General features: G+C 39.1%; 1 protein-coding gene across 3 annotated transcripts; it reads left to right on the top strand.

Moving 5' to 3' along the window:
- The first annotated feature begins 79 nt into the window (after nucleotides 1-79).
- Nucleotides 80-26,218, top strand: syt10 (synaptotagmin X). Of its 3 annotated transcripts, XM_047389169.1 has the most exons (8): nucleotides 80-433; nucleotides 2,235-2,631; nucleotides 14,824-15,385; nucleotides 17,625-17,745; nucleotides 17,988-18,159; nucleotides 19,185-19,314; nucleotides 19,892-19,901; nucleotides 21,994-26,218. In XM_047389169.1, exons 1-8 carry the CDS (start codon nucleotides 232-234, stop codon nucleotides 22,017-22,019), a joined length of 1,620 nt encoding a protein of 539 aa, XP_047245125.1. In that variant the 5' UTR covers nucleotides 80-231; the 3' UTR covers nucleotides 22,020-26,218. The 3 variants fall into 3 exon arrangements, with proteins under 3 accessions (XP_047245125.1, XP_047245123.1, XP_047245124.1); XM_047389167.1 differs by lacking the exon at nucleotides 19,892-19,901 and having other exon boundaries at nucleotides 81-433; XM_047389168.1 differs by lacking the exon at nucleotides 19,892-19,901 and having other exon boundaries at nucleotides 82-418.
- Nucleotides 26,219-26,887: the final 669 nt, after the last annotated feature.

Raw genomic sequence — 26,887 nt, 5'->3', positions numbered from 1 at the left:
GCACTCCAGTCATTACCAGAAAAAGTAATCTCGTTACCAACCTCCAGCCAACGGGATTCACAGCCAAACCGAGGCGCACTGCTATTGGGTGCAGCGGAGGGGTTGGACTCCGTCACCCCGACGACTGTTACTCTAATCACGGGGTCGCTCCTCTGCCTCCGCTGCGCACCGGTTATGGATCAGGACGCAGCGCACCTCCCTGCTGTCTGCGGCGCGTAGAAAGGTGCCCAAATGAACCGCCTCCCTCCCGGCTCCTCAGGAGTGCAATGGCTTAACAGGAGAGACATGAGTGTCCGGACGGAGGACAGCATCACCCTGTGCCAAAGGGCTCTCCAGATCGTTACGGAACTTTGCCTTGCGGGACACGTGGACCGAGAGAAATGCGCAGACATTTTCCCCTTGGAGAGCAGCATACAAGGTAAAGGGCACGCAGGTAAATTTGAAAAGTTTTATTCTTTCATATATTTTTTAGTTCATTTGGAGTAAAGAGCGCAGGAGAAAAACAAAAGAAAAGCACTTTCCGTTTGGTTCATCATGTTCTGAAACCTGTTACGCATCTTGCAGTGCGCTCAGCCCACACCGATCACACTGCAACAGGTGCAATAAAATGAGCTACAGTACTCTTCTGTCTTGCTCTTTAATTTATTTCCCTTATCAATGTTTCTCCTTGTTATAGGGATATCACGATTAGAAAGTGCGTTACTTTTGGACAGTCGAAATGTCATGAAATGTGGAGGTCAAAAAGTGCCACAGTAGGTGTATAATATATATATATATATAATTTTATTTTTTATTTTTATTTTTTTAAGTATAGAACATAACCTTTTTTTCTGCATTTAATTATTTTATGGTCTTAAGCTGCAGCTCGTCAGTGGGCGGTGCCAACATTCAAAACAAAAGTGCATCTCAGTAGATTTGGATATTCCTGAAAAGTCAAATTATTTCTGTAATTAAAAGCAAAAATAATTCAATACCATATATGGATTCATTAGGTTGGTATTGGATTTGCTTCTATATTGAAAACAAGATGTCTCAAACTAAGCTTTTACTGGGACTTTATTCTAAAATACAGTCACACAACTGAACAGCGTCTTCAGAGCAGATCAGAAGATTAAAAAACAAAATCATATACATGGGTTGCATCAGTTGATTTGATACCAATTGCAGTCTTTAAAGCTTTTGTAAGTTTTGCATAGTATGAAGATTTTCACAGAAACAAGAAAAGCTTAGTGTTTTTGCGATTTCCTTTTAGAAACTATGAAGCTTCAGTTCAGTTCTGGGTGACCTGACTTGCCCTAGGTCAAATCTGACATTATGACAAAGAAACTCAGCACAGTTTAGTTTTGACACATCTTCGAAATCAGGTAGCCACACTTTTACAGAAGTACTTTTGCAAAACAATGTGCTCTTTCAAGAACCAGCTCATTGTTATTAAAAACAAAACTCATATTCAAACCAATGATAGTCAAACTGTTCTGAAAACTAAGTCTACTTCAACAATTTTAACACAGAGTGATATATTACAGGGGTTTACCCCTTAAAATTATACAAGATCAATAAAGAAAGGAGTTTTGATAGAGACATATCCTCCAGACATTGGTTTTCAAATTAAATGCAAAATTTATTTTCATCTGAAGAGGTCTTTTTAGTCCCCTTTCTGCAGTCCATGAAAAGCTCTTTATGGGCTTTGCTTCACAATCCTCTACTGCTGCTATTCCTGTTGTTTGAGCACCATAAAAAAATTTTAGTACACTTTTTCTTTCCACCAAACTTTCTATGAATATGCTTGGAAACAGGACTTTTTAAGGCAGTTTGCAGGACAACTTTCTAACCCATGATTGTGTATTCCATAGCATCATTAGATCAGACCATTTCAGTATTAAAGATCCTTCTTTGGTCTTATGTAATCTTCTAATGTTCTGAGAAAACTGAAAAACTGTCTATGTGTAATGAACTTATTCTTCTAACTGCTGTGGAGGATAACTAATCAGATAAAATTTTTAGGTTTATCTATTTCAAAATATAGATATGCATTACATAGATTACCTTTTAAACTGTGACACTTTGGAGACTCACTACAAAAGAAAGCTCTATATAAAACAGATTCACATGCTGCCTGCTCTTTCTTACAGCTTGCTTTCTCTCCTGTTTGTTTTCTCTGTTTTCCCTGCATGTTTGTCTGTCATATCTTTCCTGTTTCACCCCTGTCTTATCCTGTGGGTTAATAAATGCAGACATCTCTATCAGTCTCCTTGCTGTGGTCGTGGGTTTCTGTGGCCTCGCCTTGTTGGTAGTCTCTCTCTTTGTCTTTTGGAAGCTGTGCTTGCCCATTTGGAGGAGCAAGACTCTGTCAGCCCACACCGAAAATGGCCTCCACGTGGGCTTCCCCGAAGCACCTCCTCCCAGCTCCACTCCTGTCATTGAGTGCAAAGTGGCGGAGGTGGAGAAGAAACACCCTCCAGAGGTGAAAGTGAATGGACGGAGCTCTGTGAAGTATCTTGAAGGAGCTATGAAGATCAGTCAGACATCACCAGACATCCCCGCAGAGGTACAAACAGCCCTGAGGGAGAAGATCAGCAAACAGCCAACAAAGATCCAAAGGCAGACGACTGAGCCAACATCCTCCTCCAGGTACCAAGTGCAGTCCTACGTACCCCAAACACCACTATGTTACTAACGTTTTAGAACCTACTTTGGATTAGACATGGACCAATCATTGGAATATGTAAAAGGTTTAAGAAGATTTTAAAACGGTTAAGTTTGAAAATTAAAAAGAAAATCTGTCATACAATTTTATACAAAGTTTTTTTAATGAGATGTTGAAGTAAGTGCTGGAGTGAGATTTTTAAGTAATGCAGCACTGCCCCTCCCCCACCTGGTGCTGTGCTTAGCTGGTCAGCTGACCAGAGGAAGGCTATTAAGTTTTTCTTATACTTACAGTGCCTTGGAACAGTGTTACATTAACAGAAGAATCAGAATATCCTTTATTTTCATTGTCACAAGTACAGAGTAACAGTGCATGAGCAGTAAATAACCTATGTAAAATTGAAAAATAGGAGCAGTTTGTTAAAAAGATAAAATAGAAACATGAACACACATTCATACTGATGCACATTCCTATTTTCTCCTTTACATGCTGAGCAACTGTGTTGAGTTTAGCTATTGCTGTTGGATAGAATCTGCTTGTCCTTGCTTTAATCGATCTGTGGCATCTACCTAACATTGCAAATTCCAACAGAGCCTGACCCTAGTGAGACGTGTCCTTTATGAAGTTGTGGGCTTTTTGGAGACAGCAGGAACTGTGAAGTTCTTCAAGTGTGGGGAGAGAGCAGCCAACGACATTTTAATGATCCTCTGGAGCGCTTTTCCTCGAGCCACTGTACAGCTGATGAACCACACACAGATGCAGCAGGTCATTATGCTTTCAATAGAGCACCAAAGGAGAACAGCAGTCTCTGTGTGATGTTATTTCTCCTAAGTATCTAAGGTTGAGAACTGGAAGATGTGGATCCACATGCACGTGGAGTGTGGCTGTCCAATGTCCCTCAGTGTGTCCACCAGTCTATTGGGGTGATGGTGATGAATGCTGAGCCATAGTCCACAGATAGCAGCCGTGTGTAGCTCCCCCGCTGTTCTAGATGGGACAGTGCAGCATGGAGGGCTGTGGCTACTGGATCCTCTGTGGATCTATCTTGTGGGGTTCAAAACGTTTGGGGAGGAGTGATGAGATGTAAGCCCCCACCAGACATTCATAGCATTTCATGACCACTTGCGTTGGTGCAACTGGACGGTAGTCATTAAAGCTGGAAATGTGGATCTTCTTGGGCAGGGGGACAATGATGGAGGATTTTAGAGAGGGTGGGACAGTGGATTGGGGCAGGAAAAGGATTAAACTCCTGGTCAGGACTCCTGCTAGCTGGTCAGTGCAGTTCGTCAGCATCTGTGTTGGGATACCATCTGGTCCAGCAGCCTTCCACAGCTTGAATGCCTGCAGCGTGTGTCCACCTCTTGCTCCTCCACAGTGAGGGTGAAGCTGATGTGGGCTGTAGGATGTGGTGCAGCTGTCTGTGGTGGCACCACCTCAAAGCGAGCAAAGAAGAGATTCAGCTCCTCTGGCAGCAAGGCGTCACCGTCAGCAGCACTGAGATTGATCTTGTAGTTGGTGAACTGCTGGATCCCCTGCCACACCTGCCTGCTGTGGTTGCTGTCCAGGTGGTCCTCGATCCTCCTCCTATAGTCCGATTTGGCTTTTCTGATGCCTCTTTTCAGGTTTGCATATATAGTTACTCAAAGTTTCCCTCGTTTTTCTTCAGTTTGAATCAAAACTTAATTTTTAAGTAATGATACAGATTCTTAATTGGATTTAGGTCTAACACTAAATCTAAATTGATCTAAATTTCCATCTAAACTACTCCAATGCAGCTGTGGCTGTAGAAAAGAAGCGTTCCCACAGCATGATGCAGCCACTGCCATGGTTAGCTATGGGGACAGTGAGTTAAGGGTGAAGGTAGAGTTATTTTTCTTTCTCACATTACATTTTGCATGTAGGGTGACCTAACCCTGCTTTAAACCAAGCTCTCTTCCTGACCAGTATGCTGTGTTCATTAGTGTCTATGATGCCCTTTGTTCACTAATGTTCTCTAACAAACCTATGAGGCCTTCACTGGAAAGCAGGATTTTAACTTTATAAAATTTGGAAATACTATACTTGTAAAAAAAAAGTTGATTTTGATATTGTTTTTAATGGATGATCAGAAGTTGCTTTCATTAAATGTAACAGTTTCCTTTAGATATACATCAACATTACCATGTCCCATTCAGATCTTCATTAGTTTCAGGTGTGCTTGAGTTAGAACACCTTGAACACTTGGACTGTTGGCAACATCTAATGTCATGTTAGAAATATGGCTAAGTCATGAGACTTGCCAACAAGGCTCAGAAGAAGAAGAAGGATGCAGAAGATCATGTACTGTAAATGTTCCTACATATACAGATTAAACCAGAGTTCAGGTTAAAGTAACTGTGGCTATGCCACCTGGTGGCAGAAAGAGGACATAATCAACTGCTGTCACCAAATTCCTTAAGAGGTAGGTGGCCCAAAACCCCTGCCTCTCTGCTAAAGACCAGCAGCAAAACAGCAGGTTTCAGTTTTTAAAAATGACAAAAATACCTAGCTTTAATTTGCTCACCACTGTATAAATAAGCAAAAGTGGTCGGAGAAGGAAAATTGAGGCATACACAAAAAAAACACCATGCGTACAATAAAACACAGCGATGGCTCAGTGAGGCTTTGTGGCTGCTTTTCTTCATTTGGTTCTGAAAACCGGCAGCCTCTGAAAGGTAAGCTGGATTCAAGAGATTATGATGACACACCGGCAGAAAATGCTGTCATTAGACATTCACTAAGGCAAAGCAAAACTCAAAGTCCACCAAGGCTTGGTTTTAGAAGAATTTCTGGATGATCCCAAAGTAGCCATTATAGTTGCCTGACTTGTACTCTATTGGTCATTTCTGGTGTCATTTGAAAAAAGCTGGCCGCAACACCCAAAGCCAACTTGAAGCCTTTGCCCAAGAAAAGTGGGATAAGATCCCTCAAAAAGCTGTCAGAAGCTGGTGTCTGGCCATGATCATGTTTGCAGCACATGATCATGTTTGCAGCACATCATAACAGCAGATGGTTGCTCTCTCAAGTACTAAAGATGCTTGTCATTAAGGGGTCAAGACAGTATTAAAAGTTGGTGAAACTTTTTTGTTTAATTTGAAGATGCCACTTGTGAGATTTGCTCTTGTTCTTGTTTGTTTTATTGCAAATGGCTTCTAGTTTGTATGTTGTGTTGGGTTTGAATATTTTTTTTTAATTTTTAAAAAAGCGTACCAATGACAATGATTTTTTTTTTCTGTATGAACGCCACACTTTCAAATTTGTATCAAAATGTAAACACCCTTGTATTGTTTTTTTCCCACTCAACAAACTTTGCATCAGTCTATCATATAAACTCCAATTTAGAACTAAATACTGTGAAAATCTCAGACCAACCCCTGTCTGTTTTGGTTTGTATTACCCTCCCCAAGAAATCTAAAAACATTATCTCGGAAATCGTGCCGGCAGTTTGTGACATTGTCCTCGAGGTAGTTTGCCACATCTCATGCAAATCATCAGTGACTGCAAGGTGACCTTGGACAGGCTTAGCAAACTGAAAAAAATACTGAAAAAGTAAAGCTCTGAAGCATATCTGACATATGTTCATGGTGCAGTTTGAACCCTATCATCACTGAGTGGAGCTGCTATGGCAACGTCGGGAAGAAACCCCAGTCGTTAAACAATCAGCTCTCGCTGCTCTTTGTTCCCCAGCTATGTGTTTTAAACTAGAATGTCCATAATTAGGAATGCTGCAGGGCGAGAGCTGTCATGGCGGAAGGGCAGGTTCCTCGTGATACGCAGCGGGCAGCTGTGATCGGTTTCTCGCAGGGAGCTGTTATCGACACTTGGCTTGGCTTGTTATTAGGCTCATTAATTCAATCATACTGCTGCCAAGGTCTTCATGAATCACACACCCACTAGTCAGGCTGAGAGGCCGAGCTGGAGATTACTACGCCCACTTTCACAGTCCTTCCTCCCACCCTTCTGACAGCCACTCCACTCTCTAAGAAAGGCCTAAGATTGTTCAGCTCAGGGATTTTATGACACCAAAGAGAACATAAAAATAGTCCTGACGTTTTGTGTGTGTGTTTTTTTTTCACTCTTTATTAGGAGCTATTGATTTGCTGGGGAAAATTAAGGCTTCTCACATTTTTAAGTGAACGTTGTCTTCCAGCGGGCAATTTAAGGTCACAGCTTGTTGGAATGCACTATTGATTAAATGTTGAGTTTGTGAAATGTTAAATGAGTAAATGCATATCACACGGGGAGAGGTACTTTTATTCAACCAGATATCTAAAACACACACTCATATCGTTTAAAATCAGATCTGGTTAATGTTTTTAATTTAAATCTGTGGATGTTTCAATATCATCTAATAATATGGTCATATTCAGTAGGATATAATTGCTGAGGGGACAAATATGTTGTCTGGATCTGGAAAATGCCTGCAGCTTTGTTCCCAGAGGCATTTTTGGTGGGTTGCTATGGGAATACGAGGTGTCAGGGATGCATGTAAAAGCAATATGGTCATTGTATCTGAAAACAAGAGGTGAATCCTCATTTCTATCACAAAGTCAAAGTAATTCCCATTGTGCTTGGGCTCTTCCTTGACCACCTTTTGTTCTTAATCATGTTTGTAGTGTTCATGAACTGAATCTCAAGGTACAATTTTGGAGTGGTAGGTTTCTTTTTTGGGAACATCAGGATCCATGTTTGCTTTGTTCAGTTGATGTGGTTCTGCTGGCATCTCCACACCATGACTTTAGGTCACTAGAGCAGTTCACAGCATAGTTTTGAGTGACCTAGATGAGAGTCAGCTAAGTCTACACCAATGGTTTTCCACCAGAAAAAGGTGGACTGCTCCCTCCAAGCTGGGCTCAGTCTCTGCTTCAAGCAGAGAAGTTCAAGTATCTTAATGTTTTTTTTGCAAGACATGCGAGGATATGGGATATGTCTGCTGTAGTTTGGGCATTGCTCTAATCTGTAGAGGTGATAAACACGAGGTGAGCCTAAAGGCAAGGCTCTTGGTTTCCTGAACTGGGTAACATTCCAATCATCAACTATGGTCGTGCGATGTGGATCATAACTGGAAGAACAAGATCCTAGATACAAGTGTCTGAAATGAGCTTGCTTGGTCAAGTGGCTTTTGCTTTGCCCTATAGATAGGGGCTAAAAGTAAAGCCGCTGTTCCTCCACATCAAAAGGATTCATATAAGGTAACCTCTGATAAGGAGGCCTCCTGGACGGCCCTTTTTTGAACTATTCTGGGCACATTCCACAGGGAGGAGACCATAGGGCAAACCCAGAGTTTACTGGAGAAACTAAATATCCCTTAAAGCCTGTAAATGGCTTGGATCACCCCAGAATAGGCTGTCATTGAGCAGAGGGGTGTCTAGATGTCCCTCATGGATCTATCTCCCTCGTGACCCGATCTCAAAGAGTGGAATGGACGGACATACGAACAGGTGCTCCATGAGATGCTTTAAGCTTAGGATCGTGCTTAAGATCCCAACTCAGCTTAGAACGTTTCTTGGTCTTTATGACGCTTTTTGTTCACATGTTCTCCAACAAACCTCTGAGGCCTTCAAAGAACAGTTGGATTTACTAATTAGTTGTCTTCTGAAGGTAGTTTTTTACACTATGTTTTATTTGGAAGTATTAGACTAAAGGTGAATGAAAAAAAATGCAGGGGACAATTTTACAGACTTTTTGTAAATATAGTGAAACCCTGTACCTATTTGCTTCAGATTTTACAGATATGTGCTGCTTCTCATTGGTATGTCACAAAAAATACCAGTGAAATGGAAATTTGTAATTGTAACATGTAAAATGTTCAGAGGGTGGATATTTTTGCAAGGTATTTTTTATCAGCTGCACAATCCCTTTACTAGTTTAGCAGTCTGCCTTCTCTCAGATTGGATCAGAAAGCAGGAAACGAGAAAATTTGTTAATTCTTTAACAACCTGGGCAACCTATGGGTATTTGCGATAGGTTGCTTCCATGATCCTGTCAGGATCGGCAGAGTTTTCCTTCTATACATCCAAAAGGCCAATGAATGATGGCTGGGTGTAGTACTGTATTTATTGGCACATGGATAGCATAGATCAGGTGCTACAGCTGCAGATTGTTGCAATGCTTTAAAACTGTGAAATAAGACTTTTATTGTGTTAATCTCAAAAGTGACTGTTGCAAGAGTAACTGCATTTGCAAACAATTCTCAGTTCTCATTGCAACTGCAGCCAAGTCACAAAAAAGTTCTTAGTGCTAAATATCTAGGTGAAAATTAAGCTGAATTCATAGAGATAATTTTTATGTTTGTCTTGAGTTTCTCTTTGTTGCCTCATATAAGATGCACAGCCCTTCTGTGTTGTTTACTATACTGTTGGGTTGCATTTAATCTTCCGCTGTGCTTCCCATGGAATATAATTTGTGCCACTGCTGTGATTGTCTTACTATCGGAAAGCAGGAGGGCCAGTTGCTAGGTGACAAGACTGGAGACTCAAACAGAGCTTTGTCTGAGGATGTCAACATCACTAAAATTTGCACAAGTAAGGTAATTGGTATATGGGTCCAAATGTAGATGTAATGTTTTTTTCCCGTAAAATGCAAGGGAAAAAAGATTTAGTTGTCGTTTCAACTTGAGGATAGATATTTCCATCCATAATCCACACAAAAAAAACAGTTTTCTGCGGAACAATGTCTATTTGCTTTAAACTGTTTAGATTTTACAAGATTGAAAGTATTATATTTAGCTTTGCACATCAAGTACTTTAATATCCCTGCTGCTTAAAGTTTAAGAAATATTTACTTAAATTACAATTACTGCCATTTTTTAGTATTAGTATCACAAGATATTGTCACTGAAAACTGCAGTATATCAGGTCTCAAGTGGTTGTTTTCTTAAAAATTCTGATGCTTCGGCAGAATATATATATACACAGTATAAACCAAAGGTTTGGACACACCTTCTCATTCAAAGAGTTGTCTTTATTTTCATGACTATGAATATTGTAGCTTCACACTGAAGGCATCAAAACTATGAATTAACACATGTGGAATTATATACTGAACAAAAAAGTGTGAAACAACTGAAAATATGTCTTATATTCTAGGTTCTTCAAAGTAGCTACCTTTGGCTTTGATTACTGCTCCACACACTCTTGGCATTCTGTTGATGAGCTTCAAGAGGTGGTCACCTGAAATGGTTTTCAGTTCACAGGTGTGCCCTGTCAGGTTTAATAAGTGGGATTTCAAGCCTTATAAATGGAGTTGGGACCATCAGTTGTGTTGCGCAGGAGGTGGATACAGTACACAGCTGATAGTCCTACTGAATAGACTGTTAGAATTTGTATTATGGCAAGAAAAAAGCAGTTAAGTAAAGAAAAACGAGTGGTCATCATTACTTTAAGAAATGAAGGTCAGTCAGTCCGAACAATTGGAAAAACTTTGAAAGTGTCCCCAAGTGCAGTCGCAAAAACCATCAAGCGCTACAAAGAAACTGGCTCACATGAGGACCGCCCCAGGAAAGGAAGACCAAGAGTCACCTCTGCTGCGGACGATAAGTTCATCCGAGTCACCAGCCTCAGAAATCACAGGTTAACAGCAGCTCAGATTAGAGAACAGGTCAATGCCACACAGAGTTCTAGCAGCAGACACATCTCTAGGACAACTGTTAAGAGGAGACTGTGTGAATCAGGCCTTCATGGTAAAATAGCTGCTAGGAAACCACTGCTGAGGACAGGCAACAAGCAGAAGAGACTTGTTTGAGCTAAAGAACACAAGGAATGGACATTAGACCAGTGGAAATCTGTGCTTTGGTCTGATGAGTCCAAGTTTGAGATCTTTGGTTCCAACCACCGTGTCTTTGTGCGGCGCAGAAGAGGTGAACAGATGGACTCTACATGCCTGGTTCCAACCATGAAGCATGGAGGAGGAGGTGTGATGGTGTGGGGGTGCTTTGCTGGTGACACTGTTGGGGATTTATTCAAAACTGAAGGCATACTGAACCAGCATGGCTACAACAGCATCTTGCAGCAGCATGCTATTCCATACGGTTTGCGTTTAGTTGGACCATCATTTATTTTTCAACAGAACAATGACCCCAAACACACCACCAGGCTGTGTAAGGGCTATTTGACCAAGAAGGAGAGTGATGGGGTGCTGCGCCAGATGATCTGGCCTCCACAGTCACCGGACCTGAACTCAATCGAGATGGTTTGGGGTGAGCTGGACCGCAGAGTGAAGGCAAAAGGGCCAACAAGTGCTAAGCATCTCTGGGAACTCCTTCAAGACTGTTGGAAAACCATTTCAGGGGATTACCTCTTGAAGCTCATCAACAGAATGCCAAGAGTGTGTGGAGCAGTAATCAAAGCAAAAGGTGGCTACTTTGAAGAACCTAGAATATAAGACATATTTTCAGTTGTCTCACATTTGTTTGTTCAGTATATAATTCCACATGTGTTAATTCATAGTTTTGATGCCTTCAGTGTGAAGCTACAATATTCATAGTCATGAAAATAAAGACAACTCTTTGAATGAGAAGGTGTGTCCAAACTTTTGGTCTATACTGTATGTATATATATATATGTTTACACACAGTTTTCAATTGATTTAATTTATTAAGGGGGGAAAAAAGCTATCGGATCCAACCTTTCCCTATTTTGAAAATATAATTGCCTCCCTTGTTAAATCATGAATGTGGTTAGGCATATTTTTGGTTCAGTTTCACTAGCAACAGCCATGTCTGACATGCAGTAGGCTAAAAGATCAGAAAATATGATACATCATATCCTGATCTCTAAAATTTAGCAGATGACATCCAAATCAGCTGTTGTGGTGTTTCTTATCTTCCCAAATATTCTGGCATTTTGAAAAACGTGTTATGTGGGTGTAAACATGGGAACCTTTGTTTAACAACCATTGTTTAACAACAGGTGATTAAAGTATGAGTGCTGTTTTTGCGCAACCAGTTCTGAATAGTGTGCGTACTGGAATTAGTGGGGTGTAATTCACAGTGTTCTGCTGTGTCATGATCACATATATTACTTTTCCTTGACATCACCATCTCGTTTAATTTGTTTTTTCATTTTAAACAATCAACTATCTGGAAATGAAATTTCATTACTCTTAGTGGTCATAATAATTGGCCAATTTAATCAGAAAGTAGGTCAGGTCCAATCAGTTGAAGCATCCAGCCTTGGTAGCACATAGTTTTGCATGAGAAAATCTTATTGGTTTATTGTTGCGACATTTGAGTTGGCAGACAAACTTATATGGGATCCAATTGTTCATGCTACAGTATCAAATATGTAAAAAGGCCATGTGTGAGCATTATTTTTCTATGACATCATATCTTCCACTGTTATTTAAGCAAAGGCAGTTACGCCTTTATACAGAGTGTAAAACATTGCAGGCCTCACAAGTCAGTTACGGTCAATGTTTATGATTCAGCAATAAAAGAAGACTGGGAAAAATTGCATAGATGAGAAATTTCCAACACCAAATTCGCAGCTAACCGAAAAGCACACAATGGCAAATTTCACTTTCGCCAAATTATATTTTGATGATCCCCAAGACTTTTGGGAAAATATTCTGCAGACTGACAAGACTAAAATACACCCTTTTACAACAGGTGCATCCATTTAGATATTACATAAAAATAACTTGAACTCTTTCAGGAGATAGATTCACAGATTTTTTTTCCCAGAAACCATCACCCCTCAGCAATAGCTCAGTTTGGAGGTTTGCACACTTCTCTTCAGCTGAGAGTCCTATTCCAACAGAAAGACCAGTACACACAGATTTCTGTGTGTAAAGATCCCCGTCTTTCTTGGTGTTTAGAGGGTGGATTGTTTGCTGTAGTCACTTAGTGACATGCATTTTGTTGCCAAAACAGAATTGTACACATTCTGTATAGCAGCCATAATGCCAGAGGGCTATAATAAGTAAGCTGAAGAACTCTGGTGTGAGTGTAATGAAGTGCAGCCTTGGCATGAGTCCATCGTTATCAGTCCTGTCTTTAATCTCTAATGATCAAGTTAAACAAGTTAACACCAGCTCCATTTTATAGATATATTGTCAATGCTGCCACCAAGCTCCACCAAAGACTCAAAATGCTGCTGTTACAGTACAAAAAAGCAGCCAAAACAAAACAGAAATGTTTAAAGGGGTCTTTCATTAATAATTAGTTTCACTATACAGGTCCTTCTCAAAATATTAGCATATTGTGATAAAGTTCATTATTTTCCATAATGTCATGATGAAAATTTAACATTCATATATTTTAGATTCATTGCACACTAACTGAAATATTTCAGGTCTTTTATTGTCTTAATACGGATGATTTTGGCATACAGCTCATGAAAACCCAAAATTCCTATCTCACAAAAATAGCATATCATTAAAAGGGTCTCTAAACGAGCTATGAACCTAATCATCTGAATCAACGAGTTAACTCTAAACACCTGCAAAAGATTCCTGAGGCCTTTAAAACTCCCAACCTGGTTCATCACTCAAAACCCCAATCATGGGTAAGACTGCCGACCTGACTGCTGTCCAGAAGGCCACTATTGACACCCTCAAGCAAGAGGGTAAGACACAGAAAGAAATTTCTGAACGAATAGGCTGTTCCCAGAGTGCTGTATCAAGGCACCTCAGTGGGAAGTCTGTGGGAAGGAAAAAGTGTGGCAGAAAACGCTGCACAACGAGAAGAGGTGACCGGACCCTGAGGAAGATTGTGGAGAAGGGCCGATTCCAGACCTTGGGGGACCTGCGGAAGCAGTGGACTGAGTCTGGAGTAGAAACATCCAGAGCCACCGTGCACAGGCGTGTGCAGGAAATGGGCTACAGGTGCCGCATTCCCCAGGTCATGCCACTTTTGAACCAGAAACAGCGGCAGAAGCGCCTGACCTGGGCTACAGAGAAGCAGCACTGGACTGTTGCTCAGTGGTCCAAAGTACTTTTTTCAGATGAAAGCAAATTCTGCATGTCATTCGGAAATCAAGGTGCCAGAGTCTGGAGGAAGACTGGGGAGAAGAAAATGCCAGAAGTCCAGTGTCAAGTACCCACAGTCAGTGATGGTCCGAGGTGCCGTGTCAGCTGCTGGTGTTGGTCCACTGTGTTTTATCAAGGGCAGGGTCAATGCAGCTAGCTGTCAGGAGATTTTGGAGCACTTCATGCTTCCATCTGCTGAAAAGCTTTATGGAGATGAAGATTTCATTTTTCAGCACGACCTGGCACCTGCTCACAGTGCCAAAACCACTGGTAAATGGTATACTGACCATGGTATCACTGTGCTCAATTGGCCTGCCAACTCTCCTGACCTGAACCCCATAGAGAATCTGTGGGATATTGTGAAGAGAACGTTGAGAGACTCAAGACCCAACACTCTGGATGAGCTAAAGGCCGCTATCGAAGCATCCTGGGCCTCCATAAGACCTCAGCAGTGCCACAGGCTGATTGCCTCCATGCCACGCCGCATTGAAGCAGTCATTTCTGCAAAGGATTCCCGACCAAGTATTGAGTGCATAACTGTACATGATTATTTGAAGGTTGACGTTTTTTGTATTAAAAACACTTTTCTTTTATTGGTCAGATGAAATATGCTAATTTTGTGAGATAGGAATTTTGGGTTTTCATGAGCTGTATGCCACAATCATCTGTATTAAGACAATAAAAGATCTGAAATATTTCAGTTAGTGTGCAATGAATCTAAAATATATGAATGTTAAATTTTCATCATTACATTATGGAAAATAATGAACTTTATCACAATATGCTAATATTTTGAGAAGGACCTGTACATATATCTCCCAAATGATCATGGTCATGAATTTTCATTTTACTCTGTGGTTGCTGGAACTACAAGTGGACCTACTAATGGTTGATCAGAGAAAGGAGATGTTCTGTAGTCTCAATGCACCCAATTTGCAGGTTAAAACCCAAACGTTTTTTGGTTTGAAGACAAATATTAAGTTTGAGATGTTCAGAAGAGGGAACATTTCTCTTAAAATGAGCTTTTTTCTTTGAATAGATGTTAGTCTGAAACCTGTTAAGGGTAAAGATTCTGTTAATAGCTGAGGTGCAACCACTAATCACTTATAAGTGCTTCGCACAATCATAAACTTTCTTTTGTGTCAAGCACATTCAGATGTTTACAGAATGTCCTCTAACTTTTCCCACAGGCACAATTCATTCCGGCGCCACCTGCCTCGTCAAATGAATGTCAGCAGTGTAGACTTTAGCATGGACAAAGTGCCTCTCCGCCAGTCATCTACAGTGAGCATTGGAAGAATAAAACCAGAATTGTACAAGCAGAAGTCTGTGGACTCTGAGGACGAGGCCAAAGGGCACGTTGAAATCTGTGGAAAGCTCAGTTTCTCACTGCGTTACGACTATGAGGAGCAGGCCTTAGTTGTGAAAATCCTCAAAGCCTTGGACCTGCCTGCCAAAGACTTCACAGGCACCTCAGACCCATATGTGAAGATCTACCTGCTTCCAGAGAGGAAGAAGAAGTTCCAGACGCGAGTCCACCGCAAGAATTTGAACCCAACTTTTGATGAGACCTTCTGTTTCCCTGTGGCGTATGATGATCTTTGCAACCGCAAGCTGCACTTCAGTGTCTACGACTTTGACCGCTTCATGAGCCACGACATGATTGGCGAGGTTGTGGTGGACAACCTTTTTGAACTCTCTGATCTTTCAAGAGAGGCTGTAGTATGGAAGGATATCCACGCAGCAACCACAGTGAGTAACAGTTTAAAATGAGACTTTACCGAATCCCTGAATTATTGCTGCTGCAAGGGTCACCGCAGTCATTGAGGGTAAACATTCTATTAATAGGTATTTATGCTGCTTTTAGAAAGCTCTCATCAGTAAATATTGCACCATTTGACTTTTGAAAGCCTGAAATCCTCAACTCTGCTTGACATAAGAAGCAGGTGGAACGCATTATATAATTCAAACGCTTTGGGAAATGCATTTAATCAGCCAAACACCCACACACATTTTCCAGAAACTGCTGGGTATTCTGACAAATAAATATAACCACAGAGTAAAAATATCTAGCAGCAGATACAGTTGATTTATTATAAAAAAAAACTAAGCTGAAAATCCTGGGTGCCTTAACAGACTGCACAGCTATAAACTAATGCTGATAAAGGAACTGATGATTTGGCCCATATGCCTTTTCTTTGACACTAACATTTATCACACTCTGCTCTTCTTTAATAATTAATACATTTCCTGTGGTAAACATTGTGCTGGTGTTTATACTGCATAGTAATTTTGTAGTAACTGAGAATCTTAGATTTAGTTTGGTACAGAATTAAACCAGTGAATGAACAGATCAGTGATTATCTGAACAAGTAAACAGCTATAAAAGGTTTTTGTAGTCATTGGCACTACATTTTTATAAAAGGTTTTCTGCTTTTTGTTCCCTGAAGTTCAAGAAAATGTTGTCACAGATCTCATCTCAGTTACTAGTTGGCTACCAAAACTGCATTGTTTCACTATTTATCCTCAGTGTTGATACACCAGAGGCTAACATTATCATAAAATGCATAAGAAAAACAGAGCAATGATGAAAACAACTAGCAGCTCTTAAAAGGTGCAGTACAGCAGAACTTCTCATTTGACTCAAAATATCCAGTTTTAGGTTGATGTGCTATAATTAAAAATATATGCACTCCAAAGAAATAAGGAAATTTTGCCAATAATCCTTATGTCAGTCACTAGGATGGTCACACACTGCTGTGGGATGGCATCCCAGTCTTCAACCAGCACTGTTTGCAAGTCCTACTGTGTGGTTTTGTTGGTCACTCTGGCATGAACAGCAAACCCAAGATGACCCCACAAGTGGTCAATGGAGTTAAGAGGACTACAGGCAGGCTATTCCATCCTCGCCACTCCTACATTCTGGATGTAAACTGACACTTTTTTACATTGAATACTAAAAAAAACCATTTCTGATTGAAGCAGCAGTTTCTCTCCTCTGGAAAAGGTTTTCTGAAGCTGCAGTTGGACAACCTCCAAACTGATAGGGGCTCATAATGAGACAAGAAATCCTGGCCTGGTCTTACAGTTTTATCCTTATTTACAGTGCTGTGGGAAAGTATTTGCTTCCATTTTTGCTTTTTTGCCACATTTAAAGGTTTGTGAATCATAAAACAAAATATCAAAGGTAATCTCAGAAAATGTTATTGGTCAGCTGTATTGTTTTTTCTTCTTTCAATCTCTCCCATGAATGCCATTTTTCTGTTTCTTATTTTTTAATCCTAAACACTGACCTTATTAGTGCTTTAGATGTTTTTGGTTCTGTTGTGAGCTCCTGGATGTATTGATGTGCATGATCTGAAACATCAAGTGTGACAATAAAGCAGAAAACACCTTACACCTTACAATTTGCCACCTTACACCTATTGGTGTAAGGTGGCAAATTGTTTTTCTCTCTGCTAGATATAACTACACCACAAATTTATTGTAGAAAACCTAAAACTTGTGCTGGTTAGATTTGAAGTTCAAGTATACGGCTATACAATAATGTCTGAAGCTAGATGCTGCCACTGCTTTACCTTCCTTTATCTCTTTCCTCATTTTTTTCACATTATATTGCAAGCAGAAAGCCCAAAATAAAATGTCATCGTTATCTTGTTTGTGAGGAATATGGCATAAAAATATTTTTTAAAACCATTGCAGTGCAAAAAGACAATACCAGTAGATTTTCTTAACTAGAATTCACAATCTAGTTACTATGAATGTTTGCACTTAATGTTGTAGTGAATTATTATAAAGCTGTTGGGAATTACAGTCTAACCTAAAGCCATGAATTAACTGTTAACATCTACAGAGATTGCCGTTATAAAATCTGAAAATTAAGTGCTTAGGTTCTGCATATTTTTATACGTTACATTTTGATTTGCCATTTTAATTCGACTAATTTAAAGCAGGCTTAATTCTTTCTGTTGTCTCCTTTTTGTCCCTCCAGGAGAGCGTTGACTTGGGAGAGATCATGTACTCGTTGTGCTACCTGCCCACAGCAGGGAGAATGACCCTAACTGTTATCAAATGCAGAAACCTCAAAGCCATGGACATCACAGGCTCTTCAGGTAACCCACAAGCAGATAAAGCTCACATCAAAGCAAACCAAGGCTTAAATTAACTGAAATGCAACAGCAGGTGGCTGTCTAAAGCGGAAAAGTGGTGGAGACAAAGAACATTGGTATTTTAGTGATTGTTTCAACTTTATTAAAGAGAAATATAGAACTTGAATACAAATAATATATTTTCTTAGCTTTTCTTACTTCAATTAAATTCAGCTCATTAAAAACACTCCATTTGTCTAAGACAGATCCGTACGTGAAGGTTTACCTGGTATGTAACGGACGGAGGCTGAAAAAGAGGAAAACAACCACCAAGAAAAGCACGCTCAATCCCGTTTACAACGAGGCCATCATCTTTGACATTCCTCCGGAGAACGTGGAACAAGTCAGTCTGTCCGTCATGGTCATGGATTATGATCGGTAAGTGAAACACTCACTTCCAACTCAAGTAATTGACAGGCCACTAAACTTCTAAATGTATCAAGAAATCCACCAGTCTTACTTAAATTAATCAGGACTTATTCTCTTGTGGCATACTTTGAAAGGGATCAAGAAGATTTGTATGCTTATCAACAATAGATTTACTTTATGAATCAACAAACGTTAGTTTCCTGTGTTGTTGTCCTCTCTCTGGAGTTTAAAGAAGTATTTAGGTATGATACTGGCCTTTTTTGACAGGAAAGCGACAGAGAGAGAAAGGTGGAGAAGCCATGTAGTAAAGGTCTCAAAGTCGGTAAACCAACCCCATGCATTCTGAGTTGTTTTATTTATTATCTCATTTTAAATGCTAAACTGTACATGTTTGTATTTTCTGGAAAGAAAGTGTTTTAGGCTAGCACTATATAAATTTCACCAATAACAAGGAACATTGCCAATAAAAATGTGCAGTAGGTTATTTGATAGAGGTAGATATTTGACGGGTGCAGCTCTACGTCCGCAGGAATGTGGACGCTGTGCCGGTCTGTTGTGGTGAAGAGAGCTGAGCCGAAAGCCAAGCTCTCGATTTACCGGTCGGTCTACGTTCCTACTTCATCTATGGCCATGAACTTCGGGTCATGACTGAAATAATGAGATCCTGGATACAAGCGGCTGAAATGAGCTTCCTCCGCAGAGTGGCTGGGCACTCCCTTAGGGATAGGTTGAGGAGCTTGGCAATCTGGTAGGAGTTTGGCGTAGAGCCGCTGCTCCTCCACATCAAGAGGAGCCAGTTGAGGTGCCTCTGGCATCTATACCAGATGCTTCCTGGACAGCTCCCTCGGGGGGGTGTTCCAGGCACGTCCCACCGGGAGGAGGCCTGGGAACCACCCAGGACACGCTGGACGGATTATGTCTCTCAGCTGACCTGGGAACGCCTTGGGCCTAAACAGTTTTTATTTTTAGGCCAAGAAAAAGTATAGCTTTGTGAATTCAACTGCATGTTAATGAAAGTGCCTTACTCATAACAGGGTTGGACACAATGAGGTGATCGGTGTGTGCAGAGCCGGTCCAGATGCTGTGGGCCTTGGACGAGATCACTGGAACGAAATGTTGGCTTATCCTCGGAAGCCCATCACACACTGGCACGCTCTGGGAGAGGTACATGAATATTCCCCTTTTCAGTTAGTTTGGTTTATTTTCCTAAATGAAAAGAGCTGCTATTTACAGAGATTCATAAAAGTTTCAAAATGTGACATTTACCAGAATTTATACTGTATTTTTGAGTTGAACAGATAGGATTACTAAATGTTAAAAAACAAATGTTTTTGTCTTTTCTGACCACAAAAATGAACTAAAAAATCAACTAAATTTGTAATGCTAAGATTTATTTCCAGGTTTTTTATGATTTTCATGGCAGTTTGAAATGCCAAAGACACAGTTGCAACACAAACAGCTGTTTTTTTCTTGTAATTGATGCATGGAGACATTAAAGCTACTCTGAAAATATCAAGATACTTTGTGGTGGAAAATCTCATAAATAACTTGAAGCAAAAGGTGCATATGTTGGAAACATTCTCCGTCAGCATCTTCAAACAAATCCCAGGTACCTGTAAGATGTCTTGCTAAAAAGCAACAGAACAGAAGTTTTATTCTATAAGACAACTGTTTCACTAAAGTTAGTGTAATTAATTTTTTGTTCTTCTTTTGTCACACATACTCTCCACCTGATGAATAGGAAAATACAGGTGATTACATGTTTTTAGTAGCAAAACTATTTTACACTTTAGCTTTAAAAAAAACTGTGATCAAAGGCAAATAACTCTTTAATATAAAGAATATTCTTTAACTGACAACACAAATTGTTTTTTAGACACTCAGATGTTTCAGAAAGTCGTGATGTTCTAAGATATTCAGACCATGGATCAAATTGTTTTATACTTTTTTTTTATTTTGCATGATTTAAGTTGTTTCTTTTATTTGAAAGTTGTTTGTAGGGTGTAATAATCAGCTAAGGACTGGAAGCACTTAATAATACAACCATACATTCCTAAATTTAGAGGTTACTTTTCCTGAACATACCTCTGAGTTTGTCATTGCAATATTGATGTGTGCAATATTCATTTTGCAAAGGACTGCTTGGAGTGCAGTCAGTGTTATGAACCTGCATTTTATGTTTTTATGTAATATTTAGCCAGTTAGACAGATCACATGTTGGAAGCACACATTATCCCGCAACTGATGTCATCATGGCAATATTTAGCAATATTATCGTCATCACAAGATTTTCAAATATCTTGCAGCTCTAACCTACAGGTCACTCTTTCTAAACACAGTTTGTTTTTTCAGGCACCTTTGGGTCACTTTTTTCTAAACTCAGATGTGCGATCCAGCTCGCTGTGCACCCCCTATCAATATTTCCTCCTCTTGTGGCTACAACACACAGGTGCATCTACCTGGCTGTTGACCTGCTCTTATTCTTAATTTCAAGCCTGAAGTCATTGACTTGTCAACTGTTGGCACCAGTTGTAGCGACATTAGTATGGGATGCTTGAGATGCCATAAATGTATGGCTATTGTGTTGGTTGACAGACTCAGATCAAATATAGAAGGCAACCGCTTTTCTTCCCAAAAGTCAATGGAAGTGTTTTTTTCTTTAAGAAAAATGTAAAAAAATAAATAAACAAAAACTACGCAAAAATATCAACGTTTTAACATCTCCTTCAAATCATGTCACACAGGTGTGTCACCCACTGAAATTGTTACGTGTTGATTTCCTGCAATGTTTTAATGTATTTAAAAAAAAGTGCAAGGCATGTTAACAACATTTCAGCGCTAACAGGAAACTTCCTAAAATTTTAGAAGGAATTTTCCTGGAACCTACAGGGTACTTTCACAGAACATACCGGTTACTTTCCATGGAAGTTAGTGATTAATTTTTTGAGAATGTACAATCTCCTCCTAACTTGCTGGGTATTTTTATGGAACTTATTTATTTCGCCAGAACTTACCCATTACTCTCATGGAAATTATTGGTTTATTTACGAGAACTGACTGGAAACTTTCCCTGACCTTAAGGGCTACTTTTTCTAATTTCAACTTTATTTAAAGATGGACAGGGTATTTTGCCTGATCTTATCAGCTACCTTTACAGATTTTAAAGAGTATTTTTACTAAACGTACACATTGTTTTTATGAAACCTACAAGGTACTTTCCAAGACCATTTAAGGTAATTTAATGGAACTTACTGGAGTTGAAAGTAAGCTTCTCAGATTTTTGTGAGAATTTACAGGGAACTTTACTGAACTTCAATGGAACCTTCATGGAATATTTTCCAAACTGACTGTTAACTTCCACTAAAATTACTTCACCTGAACTTTCAGGGAATTTTCCCAGAACTAACAAGGAACTTTCTTGAAACGTACAAAGAACTTTCTCAGTAACCTCTAATTTTCAAGAAAATGCTGGCTGTATCACAGTGCTACCAAAAATTACTATATTCTCCTAAATGTGATCTGACCCACAGAAAAAAATCACATTCCTTATGAGTATTTTCTACATTGTAGTACGTGTAAGCATCCTGTTTTTGAATGGTTTTGATTGAAAACAAATCTACAGACTTTCTGAAGGTCCTTTCAAGCTTTTTTGGGGACTTTAGCCGCTTTTCCTAGCTAATTTTACAACAGTACATGACTATCTTGAGCTGGTTTTCTTACCATTTGGCTATGGCTAAATTTGCCTATGATCACAGTGTGTCCTCAAAGCTACAGAAATACCAGAAAAGTTATCAAAGCCAAACACAATGCCCCAGTAACGTTTTGTTATATTTTGCCTTGCAGTGGCAGGGAAGAGCTGCAAGCTTTGAGAGTCAAGGTTCGTGTCCTTCGCCCAAGCCTCTGCAGACCCCCTGACGGCTCCAGGTACAATCAGAACATCGCTGCTGTGGGAAACCAGATAATTGTGTTTACCATTCTCCATAATTTCTTCTGTGGTTGTATTATTCTCTTGAATCCAACTTCTTTTAGTGCTCCACAGAGACAGCTATGCACAGCACTCACAGGCATTTGGCTCAAGAGTCTCTATAGAGTATTTGCCATCCATTTACACGGATAACATGAATAATAAGCATCTCTTCAAGAAGCCCATGATAGTTTACCTACAACTATTTGACCCCTTTCAGTATTATGTGGAAGATCTTTTAGCCCTAGCTCATTAATGCTTTGCTATTTTGATTTGAAATAGCACAAAGTTAAAGGGCTTTGCTGCTGAGAGCCATGGAAACATTTAGTGGTGACTAAACAAGTCAAGAACTCATAACTGCAGGTAACTTAACATCTGCAAGGGCTGAGTATTAAGAAAAGTCATCCGTCACAGCTGCTGAAGGTACATGTAGCAAGCAAATGAGCAAAATGATGATCAATGAAATAGAAGTTTGTCTTAAATGATTTTGTGGTATGTTTGTTTCTGAAAGCCAGACTGAATCTTACATTAATTAAACATATCATATTTATTTTTTTAATGACATGATAGTATTTAGGTTACACAAATAAAATTAGCTAAATTAAAAAGGAAAATGAAAATAAGTATTTTGAATGACATAACTTTGTACTTTGTTCAAACTATGGTTACGGATTGCATTGATTTAGCTTCACTTTCAGTAAGAGGTTTCCAACCACTCATCAAAATAGAAATTTGGGGCTTTTACAGATTTATCTGAACATTTATTCAACATAGAACTGTAAGGATTTAGTACATCTTGCTAGGACCAGGTTGGACCCCCTTCTGGCTTCAAAACTGACTTAATTCTTTATTGCATAGATTCAAAAATGTGTCCATATTAACATTATAGCTTTGCACAGTTGCTGCAGACTTGTTTGCTGAACATCCAGGATATGAATCTCTAACTTTAAGGAACATTAGAGTATAATGACTGGTTATTTTAGTTTCTACCAGTCTGCCCAATCTCCTCTGATGTCAAATTGTTATTTCTGTCCATACAGCAAATGTTCACTGATTACTTTCTCTGTACTGAACCTCTCTCTGTAAACCCAAGAGATAGTAGTGCATAAAAATCCCAGTAGATCAGCAGTTTCTGAAATACTCAAGACCAACCATCCCATACTGAATTCCTTTTTCTTCTGATGCTCTGTTTGAACTTCGGCAAGTTCACATCTAGAAGCCTAAATGCATTAAGTGGCTGCCTTGTCATTGGCTGGATCACTATTTGTGTATAAAGCAAATGAAGAAGTGTACATAATAAGGTGGATGGTAGGTGTAGAGTACGTCACAGATTTTTGGTATCTTGGCAGGGCTACACAGCGGTGCAGTTGTTAGCATTGTTGCTACGCTTGGTACTTCTGCATGGAGTTTGCATGATCTCCCTGTGCATGCTTGGGTTCTCTCCTGGTTCTCCAGCATCCTTCCACAGTCCAAAACATGACTGTTAGCTTAACTGATTATTCTTAATTGCCCTCAAGTATGAGTGTGTGAGAGCATGGGTATATGTCCTGTGTGTCTCTGGATGGATGGAGCTTAGCATTGACACCAGGCTTTTTGTCAGCATTAATAGGCTTGTGGTGATATCCTGGAGGGGTATTTACTGTACATACCCTTTGGCCAGAAGGTTCCTCAAATTTCATCCATTTAGCAAATCTAAGGATGGGGATTTCAAGGCAAATGACAAATTTTTAGTTTGTTGTGTCATCCCAGCCACAAAAAGAGGACTGTTGAAACAAATCATCAAAAGTGGAAGATTATTGCCATTCATTCCCATATGTGTTTCTAAACCTCTTACTGCAAATGTACAATAATCAATGCGACATTAACAGATTGTCTGAAATATTACAGCCTATTAATGCATTATTTCAACATTACTTGAAAAATTGGGAGAATGAATGAATGAATGTAAAATAAGTTCACATATAAAAACACTTTGCATTAAACAGTCTTCATAGTCAGAAATTCAGGGATGTGTATTTAAAAACAGCTGCACCTCCACTTACAGAAACTTTTTAATGTTTCAATTTATGTATGTCAAAGTCATTTCAGGACATCTAAAACGGGAACTTCTCTCTTTATGTTAGTAATAAACTAACTAATCAGCATAGCAATTAGAGAAAGGCTATGTACTGTTATCTTTTTGCACATGCAGTAAATTATTATTTTCTGCTCTTTTGTCCTTAGTATGAAAAAAGTCCTATTTTTACTTGTAGCATGCCTGTCGCCACTTTTAAAAAAAGCACCTACTGCAAGAAAAGAGTGCAATGTTTAGCTTTGAAAATTTGTTACAGTGCATTTACAGTTGTTTATATATATGCACAGAAACCTGTGTACACAGCTCTGTTTCATAAGAAGGTTGGGACTGTGTAAGATCTTAATAAAAAGCAGAATGCAGTGTCTTGCAGATCAACACTGAATTTGAATAAAATAATCTACATTTGACTGAGAGGATAATGAAATGTTTTTGATCCTTTATAAAGAATTTTACCTCCATATCATGTTCATTCGATTATGTTCTTTGTCTGGACTTGGAGCATTCCTTGTCAAACAGACCACAGCCAATTACAGAAAGAGATGTTCAATTTAATCTGTAAGCTGTACCTTTTTTTTAATATATGATCTAGTATTGGAAACATTAAAGAAACCTCAAACTCTGCAACAAGCTGCTGCTACAATAAAAGCAGAAGTCAGATAAATGAATTTAGTTAATAAAATCCACATTTGGTTTGTTCATCTACATGCATGAATTTGCTGATTGGTGAACTGTATATGTAGCTTTCTACTCTGTCATGTGGTCATTCCTGGTTTCCACTTTAGAAAACTAGGGATGCACAATATATTGCTAACTTATTGTTATCACCATATCACTGTATGCAATATACCAATTGCAAAGTACTGCCTGGTTGCAAATGTTGGCTAATTGTTTAAGTGCCATGCATTCTGACTTTGTGTGCTGGTAAAACATTCGGTAGCAGTTGTTTTGTGGTTAAGTCATTAAGAACGAGTTGATTCAATGCCGAAGCAGCAGATGTCGGTCAGAAGCAACCTTGTTTTTGAGATGTAAATAACAAATTCATTATCTTAGATCTATGTTTACTATAAACCAAAAGCAGAAAGACTAACGCTTTTTAATTATATGTTAATCGCAAGTTATATCGTTACTGCAACATTACTACAATATATTATCCCATGTTTTCCTTTTATTGTGCATTGCTACATAAAAGAAAAACAAAAACAGTGGAAGTATTTTTTTTTTATTTTCTCTGTCCCAATATAGCGAGTCATTTTCTTCTGGTCAAAGAAACTTTTTAAAAAAGGGAAAACACATTCTTCAGAAAAATAGTATCAGCACTAGTGAACCTTGGATCATACACGTCCAATGGGATGTTAGCGGCACCACAATCAGCCAATCAGCTGTACTTTGATTCTGTCTCTCCATTAACACGTTTCTTGCCAAATTCTGTCACATAAACACACATGAGAAAGCTTGTTTTAAATAAAAGGAGCTTAATAGTTTTTCAGATGAACAAAATTTTTTATTTCTAAATTTTTTTAAACATTTCCCTGTTTTAAAATCAGGCTTTTGATCATTTAAATAAACACATTCTGCTTCTAATTACATTCCACACAGATCCCAACTGTGTTTTGACAACAGGGCTGTAATGGTCAGCAGTTCTGTTTGTAAATACTGAGAGGTGTTGTGATTTTATGGAAAACAAAGACATCAAAATGTATGTCTATTGTTTGGTGACATTTTGAAAATCTCAGACTTGTACTCAAGTGACTTTTATACACGTCCTGTAATAGTTGTGAACAAGTGGAGCTGGAAAGCCCGGTGAAGCCAACTTTTAATCAATCAACTTGTTCCATATGTAGGAGACTAGAGCTTTGGGCTGTAATTGTTTAACTATTCGGTTTTGTCTGTATTAAGCAAGAACAACTGCTACCAATGTCATGATGTGTACAGTTTGTGATAACTTTTGTAAACATCTGATTTCAGATCTGATTTATTGTAATTGTTTCATATGTATTTTAAAAAACAAATAAAAACGTAATGGTTTTGTCTTTCTTTTTGTAATGGTTTTGTCTTTCTAATGCATGTGTTTTAAAAGAATGGATTCAGCCTGGGGAGTTTTATTATGTAATGTTTGCTTTTTAAAACTTTTTTAAGGAAATCTTTAAGGTAGAGATTATAGTGCTCATAAAGTGGTTGATTCAGTCAGGTATAAAACAATTTAAATATAAAATCCCCTAAAACTTACATTTGAAAGCTATTCAGTGACAAGTTAGCAAAACATTTTTTATCCTGCAGGAGGTTACAGGTTCCATGCTATTATACTCAGTCAGTCACAGCTCTTGCATTTGTAATCTGTACACAGATGTCAAACACGGTACAACCAGACAGCCACTGGACAGATGGCATGCTAAATAAAATGTCAAACAATATTTCTGATATTTAGTCCCGGAAAATATTTTGTGCAAAACAGACTGAAGCCTAATAAAAAAAAAAAATAAACCTTTCATCTATGCCTTGTAAAGCTAAGATTGGTTGTACTTGTACTTGTACTCATCGTCTTCCGCTTTATCCGGGACCGGGTCTGGGATCCGAGCCCCTCCCGGATGGCCGAGCTCCTCACCCTATCTCTAAGGGAGTGCCCGGCCACCCTACGGAGGAAGCTCCTTTCAGCCGCTTGCATCCGGGATCTCGTTCTTTCGGTCATGACCCAAAGTTCA

The sequence above is a fragment of the Girardinichthys multiradiatus genome, chromosome 17 (assembly GCF_021462225.1).
Source record: "Girardinichthys multiradiatus isolate DD_20200921_A chromosome 17, DD_fGirMul_XY1, whole genome shotgun sequence".
Lineage (NCBI taxonomy): Eukaryota > Metazoa > Chordata > Actinopteri > Cyprinodontiformes > Goodeidae > Girardinichthys > Girardinichthys multiradiatus.
Note: the sequence above shows the minus strand (reverse complement) of the source record. Positions and strands in the feature narration are given on the sequence as shown.